The sequence below is a fragment of the Pipra filicauda genome, unplaced genomic scaffold (assembly GCF_003945595.2).
Source record: "Pipra filicauda isolate LSUMZ 115617 unplaced genomic scaffold, ASM394559v2 scaffold66_size7647185_pilon, whole genome shotgun sequence".
Classification (NCBI taxonomy): Eukaryota; Metazoa; Chordata; class Aves; order Passeriformes; family Pipridae; genus Pipra; species Pipra filicauda.
Genome location: NW_024104831.1, coordinates 2,359,580 through 2,379,364, shown reverse-complemented (window position 1 = coordinate 2,379,364; position 19,785 = coordinate 2,359,580). Strand labels below are relative to the sequence as shown.

Below are 19,785 nucleotides of genomic sequence, written 5' to 3'. Positions count from 1 at the left end.
ATACACATTAAAAAAAATGTAAATACATTGGGTAATTTAGTGTAATGTAAACTCATTGGCCACACTTACTCATTGTATATCAGTCTCACATCTCTGGACAAGTCTAGGACCCTTGTCTGAAGCTCTAAACAGACACAAGCCATATTCACAATATAACCCATGAAGATGGCTTGCTTAGGAAAACCAGAGCTAATTTCCTTCTAAATACTCATTATGGTTCTGTCCCTTTGACAGCACAGACATCCGTTTCTTAAGAGGAAGGCTTGCCAGGTCTTTGCTGACTGGCTAACTGCTACTGTACCCACTCTGTTAGATTTGGTCCTCTTAATACTTGTCAAAGTCTTGAGTCTCTATAGTGAATTCAATCAAATACTGTATTTGTTTCACTTAGAGGTTGCAGCTTTGGTTGATGGGTTCCTTCGAAACAAACTTCAGACAGCTGGGTAAGTTCCTAAGTTCACCCATCATCAAAATAGAGACTGGTGCAATTTTCTTCTTGAATCTGATTTGAACTCCTGCCACATTTTTCTTTTTTTTGCCTCAGAATTTTCATTCTTGTGTGTATTTTGATGACAGGTATGTATCTGTTTTTGTTTTGTCTGAAATTTTTATTGTCCAACAATTTTTCTTTTACTGATATACATTTGGATTTTTTTTTCAAAAGATTATTCTTCAAAGCTCCAATAGATGTCACTATAAAAATATAAAAGAGAGTTGGTTGTGTAATGTAGTCAAAGAGAAAGGCAGCAGGGAAGCCTCACTCACTGGACTGCTTCAAATCCCATCATGACAGCACAATTCATTAATCTAGACTTCGAAATGAGCAGCTGCCAGCCAAAGAGTGCAAATCTTTTTATTCTTTAAACCCTTACTGTTAGATCAAAAACATCTAATAGTTTCACTGAACATGAAAGTAAGACTGAACCTACTGAGTGTCTGGGCTAATAAGCACTTTCCTGTTATGTTTTTTGCTCTCTGCTCATTCAACTACAAAAAGTGGCCTATCTTCTCTTCAGCCCACTATACACGTTACTGCACTGTGTTTTACAAATGTTCATTTTTCCTGTTCTTTTGTATTGCATCTGGAGTAAGTCTGCTGTGAAGCTTTACTACTGCTTTTGGAATGATCTGTCAAAACATGACAGCTCTGCTTGAAATGGAGAAGTAAAGCTTATGAGTAAAATGATTTCGTAGCTATTTGCCCAGGCTACAGAAATCTTTAAGCTTTTGTACTGACCAAGCAGATACTTTGTTCTTTTGTCTAACCCTTAAGTCTTTGGAAAAAACCCACATAATTTCTGTATGAATGTTGGAATCTTGCACTGTTCTGAACAATCTCTTTCTGTTTGAAATAGAGCAGGAAAACTCTCTGTAACTACTGTGTCGGCTCTACCACATGATGTTGAGATGAATCTACTAGTTCTCATGCCTTGGAAAGCTACTTTAAAAAAGAAAACAAATTATTTATTTATTTTCAAATAAATAAAATTTTTGTAGCACCTAATTCTTGGAAACGCACCTGGGAATGGGGAGGCTTTCCATCTTTAGAAAACCTTGTGACTTCTATAAATCTCTGTAAGCTTGTGTGATGAATGTCATTTTGATCAAGTAGTAGAGTATTTTCACTGGTGCAAGTTTGTCAAAAACTGCATCAGGATCCATCCCCAAATTAAATTGTACCACAAGATGTCAGTGCAAACAACTCTCATGTTGAGGACTCCCTATGACTTGCTTGTGAACCTTGTTCCAGTTTGAAGTTATTTTGAGCAACATATACGTTCAAAAGGTTGTTAGTCTGTTTACAAGCACCTAGCGGAAGGACCAAAGAGAAAAGAAGAGTTGAATAACTTGTTGCCCAGCCTAGACCCCTCCTGCTCTTGTAGGAAGTCTTCTCTCTCTGTCTAGAATCCCCGATCTGTGCATTAACCCAAAGACACAGACAGCTTAATAGTTCTGCTACAGGCAAGTCTGTGGCTCCCAGTCTAGAGAACCTTTGTGCTATCTTTGTAAAATATTTATGACTGAAGCTACACAACTTACAATATGCTACTGCACTTAGCTTTTAAACCATTTTTTACAGGCAATTTGGCTGAGCCATATTTTAATGAGGATGTGAGGAAATTCAATGAGACAAAAGAAAAAAACAACCAAACACAAAGGTCAGCACAGCTACTCAGTTTACATCAGGCAAAGATCAGGTTCTTTCTAGTGATTTACTGTAGGAATGGGACCAAACTGCTGCTTCTGCCTCCTAATTTTATCTTTTTATTTATTGCAAGGCCAGTTTTGCTTTGGGATAATGGGAACCTCCAAGAGGTACCATGCATCAGGGCATGCTAGAGACCACCAAGTATGGGCACACACTACAGGTTGCAAGGTTTCTTCCCACTAGAAATAACATGACCTGAGTACATACAATCTAGAAATATCTCCTAGGGAACACAGCAAGAGCCTTTTCCATTTGCTTTTTACCTGCTGTTTCTTGCGAGGAGGAATTACTGTTTCACCTCTTACTAATCTTCTCTTATGTACTACTGACAGCAGGAACCTTACTTGTGAGACTCTCTTCATCTTAACTCAGCTCATTAGAGAAAAGTAGACCCCAGGTTCTCACACATGATGTCTAAGCAGTTTACTTGAGTGACCACCTGCAGAGATTCTGTATAATGGGAAGCCAGAAAGCAGACTTAAACTGTAAAGCATCACTTTTGATTCTTAAAAAATCTTGTATGGGTAATCCATATATAGGAGATGAGTCCTCAGCCTACCTGGCTTTCCCCATTGTGTGCTTTCCCTGTAGAAGGTGTAAGAAAGGCACTGAGACCTTTCAAAGAATCCAGTGAGATAAAGCCGAAAGCAACATTCCTCAAGAGCAATTGCCATAGGAAAATCATTAATGGGATTATATTAATCAGATTTTCTCAAACATCTAAAGTACAGGACTTTACCTAGCCTATAACTCCATATTTGCTATAGGGATAAAGAAAATAAAATGTCAAGTTCTCATCTCAGTGACCACAGGTATGAAAAGCTGAAAATTTTGGTAAGACTTCCAATGCATAGTTGAAAAAATTAACATATTTTCTCCAGACAAGCAAATAAGATACAGAAACTATGAAAGTAAAATATTTTTAAACAGAATTTTAGCTCACTTCTCCCTATTTGGAAAAAAGCCAAATGTAAGAACAAAGCCATGTCGTGTTACTATTTTGCACCTTTTTAACCTCAGTGTCTGCTGCATATGTAGTCAGTAAAAACACAGAGGTTATGACTGCAGGTACCCAGAAATTACTGCAGTTACTAGAGATAAGTTACCTTCTAGAAAACACAGAAGTTTATCTACATAGCCTATTTTGTCAGAATTCTGACATAAATCTCCACATCTTAGAAATCAAATGCGTATCTTCTAACCAGACAAGCTCAAGGACTCAGGCACAATTAATTCTGTTTCTCTGAGATCTCCTCAACAGGAAAATGGACCTTACGGTTGAATATTTTCCACAGAGTATATTTAGACTACATAACTACATTTTCCATAAGTTCCAGAAAATCTTCCAGAAAAAACAAAAACATCCCAGTGCACATTTTTGGCAAATATGACTGAGCTCAGACTGTGCAACTTAACTTAAAAATTTGAATTGCTTTTACTTATATTAATAATATGTTGACTAGTATTTTTTAGCCCTTATTAAAATTTTTATTAGTCATTACTGCTGTTTCTCTCTAAAATCTGACTGCAAGAAATCTCTGACAATTTCTTCAACATACGTATAAAAATTAGCTTCATAGCTACTACTCTTTGTTACACTGCCTACAACTATATTGTTCGTGAAATATTATCTAGAAGAAATAGTATCTTAACTTTTGTTCATTCTGAAAATTCAAAAGAAATACATTTTTTAAAATACTGGACTTCTGCATCCACTAAGCAAGTGGTTTCTGATGGTGATTCACAAGTATTGCATAAAACCCTATAGACTCATCCTGTTAAATGAGAAAATTACAGTAGGAAATGTAGTAAATTATCTTCTTTAGTGGATGTGTTTCTAACAACTCCAATGTCCAGTGCTCTATCTTGCTTAATTTCATTATCTTGCATATATGTGCAACAGAATCGGACAGGACTGTACAGATGTGTATTGTGAATACATGTCAAGTGCTGCAACACACCAGAATACCATTTCATCTTTTTTACTCAAGTATTGTTAGAAAAATCCCTGTTATGTATTAGAAGACCCATATGCTTTACACTTAACCAGGACACAACCAAACAGGAAATTCCTAAACAGGAAAAGCGCAAAGAAAGAATAATAACCACGACAGGTGGTTCCACTACAGGAACTTTTTGTGGACCACCTTCTCTGTCATATCTGCTCTTACTAAATTTCTGTTTTGAATGACAAGGACTTTGTGCTGTTCACTTCTGTGCCTGATAGGTTTGTCACTGTGAATGTCCTGCTGTACCACTGTCAGGGCATCCCCTTTGGCTGCCCCAACAGAGTCTGCAATAACTTGTGCTCCTTTCTCACTCTGCAACTTTTGCTGCCCCAGTCCATCTCTGCTTCCACGCCTGGAAAGGAGACTGATCACCTCATGCTGATTAGGCTGCTTGACATGCTACAGCGCCCACCTCTGCCAATGCTCAGATGTCTCTCAGCCGCACTTAGAGATGTAGCATCTTAAGAGCTGGTTGGGAAAATATCACAGGTTTCCATAAAGGGATGCAAGCAGGAAGCAATTAGTACTGTACAACAAGTTTCTATGTCTATGTAAGCTAAATTCCAACTCTATCACGGGGCTTTCTTGCAAGAAGGAAACCTGGGGAATATAATACTGAGCAATAATTCTTCTTCTGTATCACAAACTGTTCATCATTCTTCATTAATAAGTCCATTAACACACATATCATAGTCCAATTACCAGGCATAATTAACCATAATTAACTATAGGCATGAGGTGCTCTTAGATTTTCCCACGAATAAAAGGAATATTGCTGGAAAAAAAAATTCAACTGTATATCTTATTACTGGCCATGAAGTCATGAATATGTTACTTCTTTCTAATAGCTGTATTTCAGTTAAAATAAATAATATATAAATAAAACCAAAGGTGATCTGACCTTCAATGACAAACTTTGCTGTCAGAATCTCAGAAACTTGCCTTTAATTGCTCCCACCAATCCCTGATCATCAGGCTTTCCTCTGTTAGCCATGGCTGTGAAATTCAGTTTGTGGCCATGGATAAGAAACTGGGAATACTTGAAGATTTACAAAAATAAGCGTGTTAGTACATACCTACACTGCTGCAGTGTATAACACTTTACCTTCCTTCAAAGCATTTTTTTTTGCATTGTGATTAAAAGAAGAGCAAAAATAAAACCTGTGCTTTCAGAATGATTAAAGGTAATGAGTCAGCGGTGAGTCATGAGTGGAGAGAAGGTAAAGGGCTGTTAGATCTGAAATCGCAAATGCTGCTATTTGAAGCAAAGAGTAATGCCATTATCTTCAAATAACAGGCTCATGACCTCAATGCAGACAGACACTAGCAAAAGACGTGATCACACTCTGTAAGTTAATAAGCTCTTCTTTGATCTAAAAATTGTAGCTCAATTGTCTTAATGGTATTTTTGTTTCCTGGTAAACATGTCTATAATTGTAATTTATGTGCTGATAAGTAGTTACATTCAAAGTTTGTGGAAAAATGTGAGTAGCAGAAACACTACAAATTCCATAGTGCTTAAAATGTTCCATGACTTTCTTTATTCATTTAATCTCTTTTTAATAAACATTATTATTACTCGGCTCTCTGCCATGCTAAAACCAGCAGGTTAGAAAATGGTCCATAAAAACTGCAGTGGTACACCCTGAACCAAAAAGATGGTGACAGCTATGAGACAAAAATTAACTCCAAGGAATTAATATCAAAGAAACAGGAGAGGAAGTAGAAACAGGGAAAAGAACACTGCTATGTTACTGGAGTGTAAATAGAAAATGAATCATTAGAGGACACCAGGCAGACACATATGAAATAAATAAATATAACATTAACAATTCATGAGCCATATATTGTGTGTTTTGAATATTAGAAGAGTCTGTTGACTGACAGGAACAGTAAAGAAAGTAGGCACCTTTAGGTAAGTATTTTTGGTTTCATCTATTAAAAGAAAATGAAATATTTGTGGATATGAAATATGCCATATGTACCTCCACACATAGCAAACCTAAAGCAAGACAGGAAAGGATATTTTACAAAGATGAATAAACACAAGAGAGAGAGAGAGAGAAATGGGAAGAAGGAGGAAGCAGTAAAAATATAGCAAGGGGTGGGGTGGAGAGAATTCATTTCGTATCACTTTTCTGTGCCAAACCATAAACACAAGGACACTCAACAGTTCAGTCTTACTCAATGTTTCCACATTTTTCTGCTGTTTTCCATAGGTGGGGCAAAACTGACAAAGAACTGAGCCAAGTTTTCCATTGGCCTTGATACTAATATGGAAGTGTTTCTCCAGCATACCTTATTTTTACTTTACCTTGTGGTTTGTATCTGAGTTTCAAATGCAGTATTTTAACACTTATTTCCCCTATAGAAAGAGAAAATCCTGAAGTCCACAGGACATCTCTTGTTTTCTAGGCCCAGAACTGCTGGGGGTGGAAGGCAACAGGACATACCGTGGCTGAGTTCTGCATGTGCTGGGAGTTACTGAGGGTCAGGGGCCCTCAGAGAGCCAGCTTGTGGCCCACTTTGTTTTACTTCCAAACTGAATTGCTGGTCAAATGCCAGCATGGAACTACGAAACCCAGCAAAACTGCCTCATGGTCATTGTATACGCCTGTGCTGGAACCAGAGGTTTTACAGGAAAAGTTTTTTCCCATTCAGCATTAGCAATCCCAAGAGTTTAAAAACCATGAGTCAAGCCTCCTGCAATCACTAGGGTGTTTTAAAAAGGGAAAATATTTTAAAATATTCTTGTTTGCCTTTTAGATTTTGAACTTTCTATAGCTCTTATTTTCAGCAGGCAGAAATATTTTTTTCATTCACATGATTCCAGGAGCCAGAGTTTAAGAAAAATGTCAACTAAGGTCAGCAGAGTTTGCATAATAGGCAGTGCTTTGAGCATTCTCTAGGAGTTACTATTCTTGATGAACTCCATTGCTGAGACTTAGCTCTTTATCCCTAGTTAAAGAACAAGTAAGAAAAGTCCAAACAACTATTACCATTGGTGCTGTACAATTTAGTAGTTTCTAATCGCACAACATAAATGTCTGAAAGCTCACAGACATTTGTCTGTAAAAAGGTAGCTTTAAAATATTTGATCAACTACCTCCTTTCAGATAATGGTTTAAGCAACAATGTCCCTAATCTCACAGATTTGAGAGAAAGCTGAAGACAGGAAAGACAAGAGGAAGGGGTCCTGAGTCTTCTGTATCTGGTATACATAGCTTACAGCTTTAGCTGTCAGCATTTATCCTCCAAAGGGCTCTGATTTTATTATAACACAAAGGATACAATGTTAGCTACTTTCAGGAATAAGTAATTCTGCAATTCCGTTACTTTTTAATCAATGCACTGCACCGAAGCTTGAGTTGCAGTAAATATTGCATCATTCTTGTTTTCATACAGGGAATGCTCTGCCCTGATCCTGAGGTCAGCAGCAAGTTTTCAATGACCTGAATGGTGTAGGGTCAGATCCCAAGCGACACAGGATTCAGCTGCTTACTTCTGGATTTTCAGTAACTTGATATTGCTGTGTACATAGTCCGGGAAAGGCCATGTGTAGAGATGTGACATTACAACAGCTGGTAGGAGCAGGGGAAGTAACTTTTTTCATAATCCTGATGAAAAAAAGTTTTGTTTATCTACACTTTTCTCCTAAGGTGTGTCCCTGTGAAGTTGAATGACAAACAAGACCAAAAGGAAATCTTATGCAATAGTGCAAATTACAAATGCTATTTATGAAGTTCCTCACTTGGACATGTGAGGCTAGGCTGTTAGTCTGCAGAATATTTTTCTTTCCAGAGATGTGAAAGACTGGTTTGCTAAAAGAAAGATAGTTACTCGCACAAAATTTATTAGTTCTGCATAAATATTTTGTTCACTAATTTCCTCACATAATTCACCTGATTTCACTCAATCCCCTACTAAATGGAATACTAAAAAGGTGAGAGGAATAAGTGGCTTACCAAAATATCACCCATATGTGCTAGCAATGAACACTGTTTGCATTAAATTAATTCAATTAACTGTATGATGTATATTAACTGCACATAATTCAATTCAGTGGCCAATTAGTCTCTAGAGTCTCTTAATTATTTAAACCCAGAGACCTTTCGAAGGATTATTTCACTTATGCAGTGGCTATAAAGACAGCATGAACTAGATCTAATAGTGGTGTCAGGTGCCTAAAATATGAATTAATTTATATTTTAAAAAATTCGTTACAGGCAAGTAGACAGGACTACAGTTACATATCACATAGCTACTGAAACAATGATGCAGTCAAGGGTGTTTCTATGAGCTTGTCCTTGAAACTCTCTTCTCCATTAAGGGCAAATCCTAGCTTCCAGTCTGTATCCAAAGGATTGCTTATACATACCCAGGGTATGTTATTGTAAAGCACATGAGTCTCCAACACCCATGAGGGATCTGTTCAAGCCTTCAGCAAGAGGGGGTGTTCTCAGACCCTATTGTTAAATATGCAATGAAGAATGTTGATATATAATGGCAAGTCCTTAGAAATAGGAAATTGGGATTTAAAAACCCTTGGAAAAGTGGAAATTTATTTGGCCTTTGCTTTAATGACTAGGTTGCCTTCATCAGACACATTTTATATTTACCTTCGAAATTACATTCCTTTCATTACTTCATGTAAATACATGACATTCATTAGGATAGCTTTGAAATTAATTTAATTTTACTCAGTTCTTCATTGTTGTCCCTCAAAGACTGTCAATTTTTAAATGCAGAAGATGTTAAATTTTTGTCCTGTTCCTGTCTCTTTGAAGGACTTATTTTGATATGGAAACTGACTTCCAATATGACTCTTCGATATATTAAACTGACCTCAAAATATTCCTGTGAGGTTGATGCCACCATTACAAGTTTGGAAAACATATGTATGCTAACCTATGGGATCACCAAAGAAGTTTGTAGATTGTGTTGTACTTCTGGAATCAGATTCTATTACTTCATTAAATATTCTATTAAATATCTTTAAGGTCCCTTCCAACCCAAGCATTTTGATGATCCTATGACAAAACTAAGATGATACTAATTCCACCGATTGTAGCAATTTTATTTATATAATATTACTGTGTTTCTGAAAATTTATTGGAAACATCCAATTATGTAGACAGTAGCATCTGTTACAGCTAGAGACTGAAAATATTGGTTAATAAAAACTAGGCTATCTGTCTAAATCTGAGATGTCTGTTAGACTGTCATTAACATTTTAAAGGAAAATTAAATGGGAAAAAAACCCAACACAAACTTAAACTCATTCTTAAATCCAGGTATTATTACTAGTTTGAAGTATGCAAGACAGCCTCCACTCTTTAGCTACTTGACTTTAAGCACTTCTAAAAGGCTTGGAGCCAAAAAAAAATTTTGGATGAGTGTGAGGAAAGAAAAACAAACTAGATCCAGTATTTTTGCCAGTCCTGCTGTTTGGAGACTCCCTTTACCATTTGTATTTAATTTTCCTATCTTAGTACAAACCGTCTTTCCAACAGCTCCTGAAAGACAAGATGTGCATCTCCCCGGACATAACCCAGGCAGGAAATTACCAGAAATTAAGAGCCCAGCCTCGCAAATATTTTGTCACATGAGTAACATTAGTCAATGGGATACCCACGTGTAAATTCTGGCTTCATCAGCATCTAAAGTTGGCAACACAGGTGTACTCCATAAATAATTCACCCTAAACGGCATGTCTGCATTATACAACACATACATCAGCCAATTTTATTTAAGATGTTTCAACTCATACTAGTTCGAGTTATTTTATCATGCTGTTTTTAATCATTTGCTTGCTACGACTACTCATCCTCATGTAGCTGTATGTTATGAACACTGAATTGGGCATGACAGGGAGATTCTGGTGTAATTCAATCATTACAGAAAAACCGACATTCACATATGTTTATGTTTAGCCTCAATAGGAAGACAGTCAGTCACTTTATACCAGGTTACAACAAATATGATTTTAATAATTCCTCTTGTGAAAAATACTTTTCACATATAATTACTAACAAAATTACTGCAAAAATGAAATTAGTTTTACATGGTTTCTAAAAATTTGCAATCCTATGAATGTAAAAAACCCATGTTGTGAATGAACATTTTATTTAAAGTGGGGAGAAATTAAATATTTCTTTAAAAAATCAAATAAAAATGAATAAACCCTCTAAAGAAGCTTTCAAACATTCTTACCAAATCACAAACCTCTCCTATCATAAGTGAACTGATTGCAATTTTGTAAGATTCATGGTTGATTAATTCCAAGGAACTTAGAACATTATTCCAAAGTGCTGTTTCCATAATTAAAGAGATAGATTTGCTCTTTCAATGACGTTTATCTTTGAACGAAGTGATCCGCTTTATGATTTGGATTCCCCAGAATGCAGCACAGAGGGAAAACAAGACCTGCAACACAGAATATAAAATGAGAAACATTATATAAGTTTTTGTGGGTTTTTTAAATTCTACTTATCTGTAAATATAATGAATGGGTGAAAACAGAGAACTCCTAAGTAGAAAAATTATACAAGAATTCTAGGCATACTAATAAATGCACTTTAGGAAAGTGAAAAAATTTCACAGAAAAAAATTTCACGGAAAAAAGCTTTCTTTTTTCTCTGACTCTTTCTTGTGTGCATTCCTGTTGAATTTTGACAAATGGTCTGAAGAATGCTGACACTGTAAGTTACATGATAGGTACAAATAACCCAAGTAGCCTTAAACAGAATCTATGGCAAAAGAAGTGTTCTAGCTGCAGTACAATAGATCAGTGCTTATTCCCCAGCCTGCTATTTATGATGAGATATAAAGTAGATTGGAAACAACTTAAAGGTGCAATACTTTTTGTCTTGTCCTTGGCTCTGTGCAATTTTATTTTTTCTTAGTCAGAGAACTCAATGAGAGATCTAAGAACTTTTTTTCACTAGTTTATTTGCTGAAAACTGCCTTAGGATGAGTAGAAATAATTCTAGAGTGAAGTCTAAATCAGGTAATAGCTCTGTCCAAAAAAACAAGAAGGAGAGCCAGATAAAATGTGTGCACATGTGGGTATGTGTAATTTTGTATTTAAAATTTTCTGAAAGAAACCTTTGACTTTCACACAGAAAAATTATTCTAACTTAGAAAATTGCAAAATTAAGGCAGCTGTTATTGGTTACTGAAGTAAATGAAATTTTTTACTGTGAGTTCCATTTATACTGGAAGATACTTTGTTCGTGTGATTTTTTGTTTGTTTGAAGGAACAGAAAATTTTGAAAAGAAATTGTGAAGTCAGGTTATAATAGTTCTTTTTTCAGGTTAATCTGCAATCAAAAGGTATTGACTAGGAGAGCTCCAATTTTACAAATAACATCATTTAACATTCAACATTTAGCAATGCATGCCCAAAGTTCTATTTCTGTTTTTATCTACATAGTCACTCACTGAGGTACATGAGATTACAATGTCCAACATAAATAATAAATTACCATAATACCTAAAAGGTACTAATTTTTCACTCAGTAAAGGCAATGTAACAGGATCAGGTCTGATCCCTCTCACAGCCTGGGACAGCTATGCATTCTTAGTAGCACAGGATGAAAATAACACACTGTATCAGTAAGAAAAATTCAAATAAAATAAAATAAAATGCAATTCTCATTCAGTCAAGACAAATTCCTTTCAACTGCTTTTGTTGAAGGCTTTAATTCTACTTGAGCAAGGGTAGGCAGTCTACTGTGTTTAAAAATCTGATGATGCAGTTGGTGCTGTGCTTGAGGACCTATTTGTAAGAGACGCATAAAATGCTCACCAGAAGATTTATTTCTAAGAGCTTCAGACCTTAGGTAGAAAAGATTTAACTTCTTTTTTTTTTTTTCTTGCATTATCACAAACACCTTGTAAAACTGCACAGCTCTATTTTTACAGCTACAGAATGGAAAGTTTTTTCTAAGCAGTGCTGCAGGCACACACTATCCATGTTTTGTGAGATGCTTTTTTTTTATACTGAGACACTCTGCAGAAAAAATCTAACTACGAATAACTACCTGTATTCCTGTTATGTATTGCTGTTATGCAGTTGGGATGAGTGTGTGAATCGTGACATATGTGAAATGATGACTTACACATAACGTGCTCTTACTGTGGAAAAATTCTTTGTCGTGCTATCTCCAGAAACAGAACTTATCCACTTGTCATAATTAGTACTTCTTTGACATGTTACTAAATTTCTTTCATTCGTCACCTCAGAAAGATCACTCCTATTCCTGGAAGATGCATTAAATATAGAAGTATTTCATTTTCAGAAAAAGCACGTTTAAGCACATTTAATGACTGAGGTGCAGGACATTTTTAGGGGATTAATGACTGTTGGGAGATGATGATGATCAGCCGAAGAAGCAAAGCCATGGGCCATTAAGCCCCAGGAAATGTCCTCAGCTAAAGACAGTTATTGCTATTATAGCCCAAAACTGGAAAAAAAAAAAATCTTGTGTGAATTTTTCCTTTCTAAATGGCATGATGCAGTTTCTTCTTTCCTAATTAAAGTCTCTATTGTGAATTTCCTAAAGCAGGCAACTGATGCTTGTGGGAGAGTATTTCAAATTGCAGTTATTATATCCAAAATGGAAAACCACATACTGCACACTGCAGATCTGCAGAACCATTTTGGCTTCATGATTCTATAAAAGTATTGATTCACTGCCTATCAATGTCAGGACTGCCAGTACTGGTGGAAACAATGTATTCAGGAAACAATAATTCTGCAAGGTTGTGGGGGATGGGGGTTTAAGTAAAACCCAAACATCAGGATAAAAAATTAAGGGGCCACATCTTCCCTTGAATGACAGCAATTCTGGCTGGCTCTACTGCTGTAACACTGGTTACCCTGAACAGAGCCAGCTGTTTGGGGCTACCAAGCAGAAACTTGCTGTGTAGGTTGGAGTTCAGTTTCTTTTGACTGCTGCTACATATTTTGGAGTTACTAGGCTTAACTCACTTGAATGAATCGTGCAATCAGGTGATGTCAGCAATGGAAAGCTGCAATGATATGTGCCAGAACTCTGAGCAGACAATAGTGTGGGCAGCAGGAAGCAGCAAAGAGCATTCTACCAGACAAGTTGAACTATAGTTGACCAGTATTTTTCTAATGCCCTCAGGAAAACATATTTCCTGAATCCTATGTGCAGGTATTTTGTATTTTCTGTCCAACACTCTCACACTCTAACAGTTGGTTTTTTACTTGGTTGTTTGGTTTTGTTTTTTTTTTTTCTCTTTCTAAATTATTGTCACAGAAATTCTCATTCCTTAGTATATTCTCCAAACCCATTAATATTTGTCCTTTGATAAAAATATTCACATATCAGCTTCCTAATTCAGCCAGTTCTGAAATAAAAAGAGAAAATGAGATATTATGCCTTTGTCTATTTTTATACTGAGAAAAGTTCTCCCACAAACAATATTACATAAGAACATAGTTTCAATTCTGTCTTCAAATTAAAAATTACTGTGGACAGTAGTCATATATGGAACAGACCTTAATGCAGAATTTCTCCCAACCATACATTCAGCCAAGATAAATAGAAACTTTTTGTCTCTTAGTATAAACATTTGCTACATTTACCTGTTGAAGTAACTACAGATTACTTATAGAATGTCCTTTAGACTTCTGGAAGAGTACTGTCCTCTTACAAATATTTACATTACTTCCTTTCATACAGTCTATTTCCATACAGCCACATTCTCTCTCTGAAGCCTACAGAAATGCAAGTAACATTATTCACAAGAACAAAGATAGCTTAACTAATGGATTGACTGCAGGACTGAGTCTGCTCTTCACAGGAAATTCCCACTGGAGCAATCTAAGTTTATTGGGCTGTAAAGTAGTTTAAAATCATTAGCTAAATTCAGGCACCCACTTCTGCATGATTAGCTTTGTTGCTGAACACTAATGTTTTCTGCCATTTTCTCTTCTATAATGTCTTTGTATGTCTGAGATGCTTAGACATAGTGTCTTTCTTCTTGCAGATTTCATCTGGATGGAATTAGAAGGTTTTAGACACTGGTCTAAAAATGAAGTCAAATGTCCAAAGATATTCCTGCTTTAAGGAGGGGGAAGAGTCTTGAACCACAACACCTCAGATACTTTCCTAAATCATTCAATGATTCTCTGACATTTGTCAGATTCCGCCCAGACATGTTCACTTCAAATTTTGCTGCAGAGACAGCCTGCAACTGTTCAATGAATTTGCTCTTTCTGGGGTACAACACCATGTGAATGGGCATGTTTATGACACTGAATTCTCTGAACATCTCAGTGCTGGGGAATGTATTCCTGGCTCTGGAGAGAGCTCAGGAAGATCAGCACATCCACGTACTTCATTAAGTTGGCTGTTCACATCATAAAGTGGACCTGGTACTGGCAAATATGATAAACAATTAGTTCTCTCAATGTGTGCTGAAAATTGTCAACGTGATATGATAAATGTTTAACTGATACTTCAAATCAAACACCATTAAGGCTCTTTTTAAATTCTTTATATAGCAATCTGTACATGGCTTCTTCAAAGCCACCAGACATCATTTCATACTATCAATAGTAATGATAGAGTAATTTTTAGACTTTGTCTGAGAAGGCTGTGTCTGAGTAATGTCACTGTCCTTTCCTAGTAAAGATGGATATCATTAACTGCTACAACAGTTAAAAAAACCCTAATATTGATAACAAAATGGTTGAAAAAATCTATTTCATATTTCATAAGTACCCAAAGGATGTATTTTTCACTAATACCACCATTGTTTTCCCATTTCTCTACTGAGGACTGTTACAGGTGCTGAAATACACAGAGGAGATAGAAAATATATTTCTCAGAAGTAGAGAAAGACTATTGACTATTTCTGGAAGTCAGGGTTAGGGTAACAAATGAATGGATCTTCATTCTCAGTGTAATGTTTCAAGATGAGCAGTCTTGTAGAGAAATGTCATGACATTAACAGCAGATGCAAAAATCACTAATCTTGTACAGTGCACAGATCAAGAAGATTGCACTAGTAAAAAGCTGCAATAATAATAGCTGGAAAGGGAAACCAAGAAGCCGGTTTCTTCTCTGTGTGATGACTCCCATATACTTGGAAATATATGTAGAAGAACGTGGGAAGACAATCTTTCTTTTGGTGAAGAAAATGTGGATACAAGGGAACAGGGACAACTACGATAAAAGTGGCTTCACAGCTTTTGTTCAAGATTTCTGTAAAAGCAGCAGGATGTCTGGAAAACCTCCATAAGGGTTCATGACATGCATTCAGATTATTGGTGCAGCAAGTCTCACAGATTCAGCATTCTCCTGACCTAGAACAAGGTGTGTATTTGATGTTCCTGCTCATTGCAGGGAAGATGGAACCAAATGATCCAAGGGTTCCTTCCAACCCTAACTGTTCTATGATTCTGTGATTAAGACCCTTTTGGCCCATACAGGATTAAGCCAAATATCTTCAACACCCACAAAGCATATTAATAGTTCACTCACAGAATGGTTTCTTGTTTCTATGATACACCTCCCTAGTTATACTCCATTACAAACAAATAATGAGAAAATAATAGGAAAGATATATATGTATATCTCCCTTTTATTATGTTAAATGCTTTAAACATTCCTTCTTTTATTAAAATATAGTCTAAGACTCTAAAGCTGGATAATGCATGAAAACATAGGCTGCAAAAGCCCCCATACCTTAAAAGGCTTATATTACCTATGCAGGAAAGAGAAAGAAAGATCTGGAGGAAAGATATCTATTTCTCAGTTGCTTTCACAGCTGGACACATCCCCACTATGAAATCAAGTGCACTGCAGAGATGCCTGAGCCAGCAAGCACATAAGCTGCTAAATCTCAGCACAGCACCAGGTTCACTCTGTCTTTCCTGGCATTGCACACAAGCTAGTAAGTCACATTCCTCAGTTAAATACCTGGGGATTTTTACACAGCAGTGATACTGCAGTTATATTTAGACCTAAAACGCCTTATGTGCATTCACCATGTTATCTGGCATCATGTCCTTAGGAGAAGCCAGTCTCTCAAATCACTTGTGGAGATAAATATATCCTATTGAATTGTTACCTATGAAATACCTTTTCTCTTGAGTCACAGAATAATCCACAACCTAAGCACTAGGATTAGGAAGGTTTTACCTCATTCCCCTAAAGATAAAAAACCCACTAAAGTGGGACGCTTTGCTGTCAGTCATATGAATTGGAACTCCAAAACATGTTAATAATTATAAAATCTTCACCTCACGATGAGCTAATGTAAGCTGGAGATGGTATCAACATCAGAATAATTAACATATATATAAACTCTCTGCATCTCTTCAGTATGAAATTTGTCTTAAAATGTTTTATTGAAACATCTGATAATACTTTCCAAAGCATTACCTAATTCCATCCCTAAATTTCTAGATCATTCTAAAATGTTTATCTATTTCAAGTTGTCCTCAAAGTAAAACCATGCTAAACAGAAAAATTCTTTTTATCTGTTCAATGTGTATCTAAAAATAACTTCTGAACCAAGTCTGTTTCATTCTTTTGCAAATAATTTCTAAAAAAAAAAATAGTGTTTATGAATTATCATCATCACTTAAAAATGTCATAAAACCTGCAAACAAAGCTTACACTTTGTTACACATTCTAGAGCACAACAGTATTTTAGAATTTCTTTCATATTGCTTTAGTTTCATTTCTGACAACACAGTTCTGAAAAACAAGTTCAAAGATCAACAGTTTTCAAAGACCTTAATTTTGAATGTCACCTTTTTTATTTCAAATGTTATGTAATTTTTCAGCCTCCATTTCCCCCCAAATTTGAGAAACAACAGCCATGGAAATTTTCTCAATTATTATATTATAAATCAACAGTTAAAAATAAAGCTTTCAGAAAAGTTAACAAAACTGATGACAAAACAAGATGACAAAATCTACTCAATCTGTAAACACACCAGTTTAATCTTTTGCAGGCTTAGGCCAAATGAGATTGAAAGAGTTATTAATAGATGTTCATTGCAGAAATGAAATATTTGAGATAGCCCGGTCTCAGTTTGGCTAAAGTTGTTGAGTTTATTTTCTTAAACATTTAAACAGGAAATGTACCCACTGAGATGAAACATCTCATTTACTTTATGCCTGTCAGCAGCTGTAGCATAATTGCATACACTCCACTGCATCACTTCTAGCTCAAACACAAGTTGGAGGGTAAGCCAGTCATCTGCAAAAAGTATTTCACTTGAAAAGATATTATTTAAATTATATGTAAAGAGCAGTTTAATCTCCCTTACTCAAAAAAAAAAAAAAAAGCTCATTTTACTTGAACTGATAGTTTACTGCACAGATCTTAGATTTTATCAAATTTATATTGTTCTCTTAGGCTTAAAGAATTGAATGCTTTTAATTCCAATATTCTACGTGAGAAAGGCTGAGCACATATATAAGAGTAAGGGTATCCTTTTTATATGGTCATGGCTTTAAGAAAAGTTTGAGTACCAGACTGCTTATCCTGTGAGGGCAAATTCATTTAAAGGATGCATGCAGGAGGGAGCTCTCCTTTATGCCTTCATCCTTACTTGAAAATACAGAAAAATTAGAGCTACAGAAAAAAAAAATTATAGTTTGAACATAGAAGAAAAATTGCTAAACATAACATTTCAGAATTTTGACTGGATAGTACCTGGCTCCGTAACATTCCCCAGATAAGCATCTACAGAGATAATTCAATCTCTTCAATCCTTTCATTTTTTATGTCAGTTTAATAAAATAATATACTGAAATTGCAGGAAAAATTTTAGATAAGTCAGTGTCCAAGCTCTCCATTATTAGCAGACATAAAATAATCTTTGTTTCTATATGGATGCCTTCCTTTCAGAGTGTGGCTATAGTGCATAAGCACCCTGGTAGGGTGATGAACAGAACCAAGAGCAGTCTGTCAGCCTGGAGAGCTCTGACAAAGGGGGCTGCAAAATGATCTTCACTCACTACTATACTAAATATTCTCTTGAGAAAAAGTTGACTAGCTAGGAGCTCCAAAATGGAAACTTTTCCATTGTGTGTGAGGAAAAAATATTAAAAAAGTAATCCCAGCCTTTAATTATAACCCACAGACATTAGATCACTGACAGGAAAAACTTTGCTGCAGATGTTGAAGAGAAGTGATGGGGAAAAGCTGGCTACTGTGACTAACAGCAAATGTGAAAGAAAGGATTAAGAATGTGCAGAGAGGGATGAAACAATTGAGTGACAAGCGGACAGGATTTCTAGTAGAGTGAACACCAGAACAGCATTCAAGACAGACAGGGGAAGATCAAGGCTAAAAGTCACCCAGGATTAAAACTGCTCTTAAACCTAACATGTTGCAAGGAGAAATTAATCCTTTAATTAAAAATGGAGAAAATGGAAGGCTGTTCTCAGCATTAAAAAAATCAAAACAAACCAACCAACCAAAAAACCATCAACTTTTGAATGAAGGAAATGGGTTAATATTCATTTATACCATAAAGGAAAAATCTTGCCATAGAAGATACATGTCCAAGTCAAAGATAGACAGAACACACCCATCCTGTTGGCCAACCCTCTTTTGAGGCCAAAGGCAGTGAACTGTGACTGTTTTTAAGTTCAAGAAGAAAAATGTGCTGAGGTCAATCAAGCCCTCTGTCCATCCCTTTACATGGAAAAGTAGATCTCCTGGCTGTTGGTGTCTTTCTTCCCTGCTCTCAAGACACTCTTCCTGTGTGCTGGCTTGTTGCTTCTATTCTTGTCTGGGGAAACTCCCATTTGTTCCCAAAACTCATCATCTTTCAATTACATGAAAGAAGTTGTTATTGACATTAACCACAGATTTATTCAAATGGCCTAAATCATTCATATTCCAACTCATTATGTCAAGCCAATGTAATTGTATTATTTAATTAGGTTAGAGAAAAAAAATTAATGGAAGTAATCTATGTGACTTTTTACCAGGAAAACTAGGGGTCTATGGTCTAAATGAAACTTCCTTCTGGAGGGTACAGAACTGAGTGCTAGAAGAGACATTCATGAAAGAAGAATAAATTACTATATCACAAAATGAGAGATAATCATAATTTAGATGAAAAATCAGGCATGTATATTATAACATTTCTAAAATACAAAAATATATGAAATATCTCTCTTTTCCTGAAAAATGGGAGATTTTATAGTAGATTTTTAAAAATCTGGAAATGCTGAAGAAAATGTGTGATTTAATAGAAATGGAAGATACTAAACTTAAGAGAAACCAAGTATGCTATGAGGAATAATCATCAAGGAGGAGTACATAAAAAAAAATTGAGAGTTAGAAGAGTTTGTAAACAAAACACGTCTCAACCAAACAGTGGTGATACAAAAAGATGTCAGTATGAATGTGGAAGATATTAAGAGAAGCTTTTCATGTAGTCCACAGGTATTGATCCAGTCTACTGAAAGTTGGTGAAGTCTTTAAGGAAACCATAGATAAGCTGGATATAGTCATGAAATAGACTACAAGAATTATAAAAGGTTTAGTAAAGCTGAC

At 35.8% G+C, this 19,785-nt stretch overlaps 1 protein-coding gene across 2 annotated transcripts in view; it reads right to left on the bottom strand.

Annotated features, from left to right (window-relative positions):
• Nucleotides 1-9,996: 9,996 nt before the first annotated feature.
• Nucleotides 9,997-19,785, bottom strand: part of AGMO (alkylglycerol monooxygenase) — a 190,435-nt gene continuing 180,646 nt past the window's right edge. The window contains exon 13 of one of the 2 annotated variants that reach the window (XM_027723249.2): nucleotides 9,997-10,644. In XM_027723249.2, the coding sequence (XP_027579050.1) occupies nucleotides 10,564-10,644 (81 nt within the window). In that variant the 3' untranslated portion in view covers nucleotides 9,997-10,563. The remainder of the gene's footprint in view (nucleotides 10,645-19,785) is intronic. The other variant, XM_039388648.1, reaches the window with a different exon arrangement.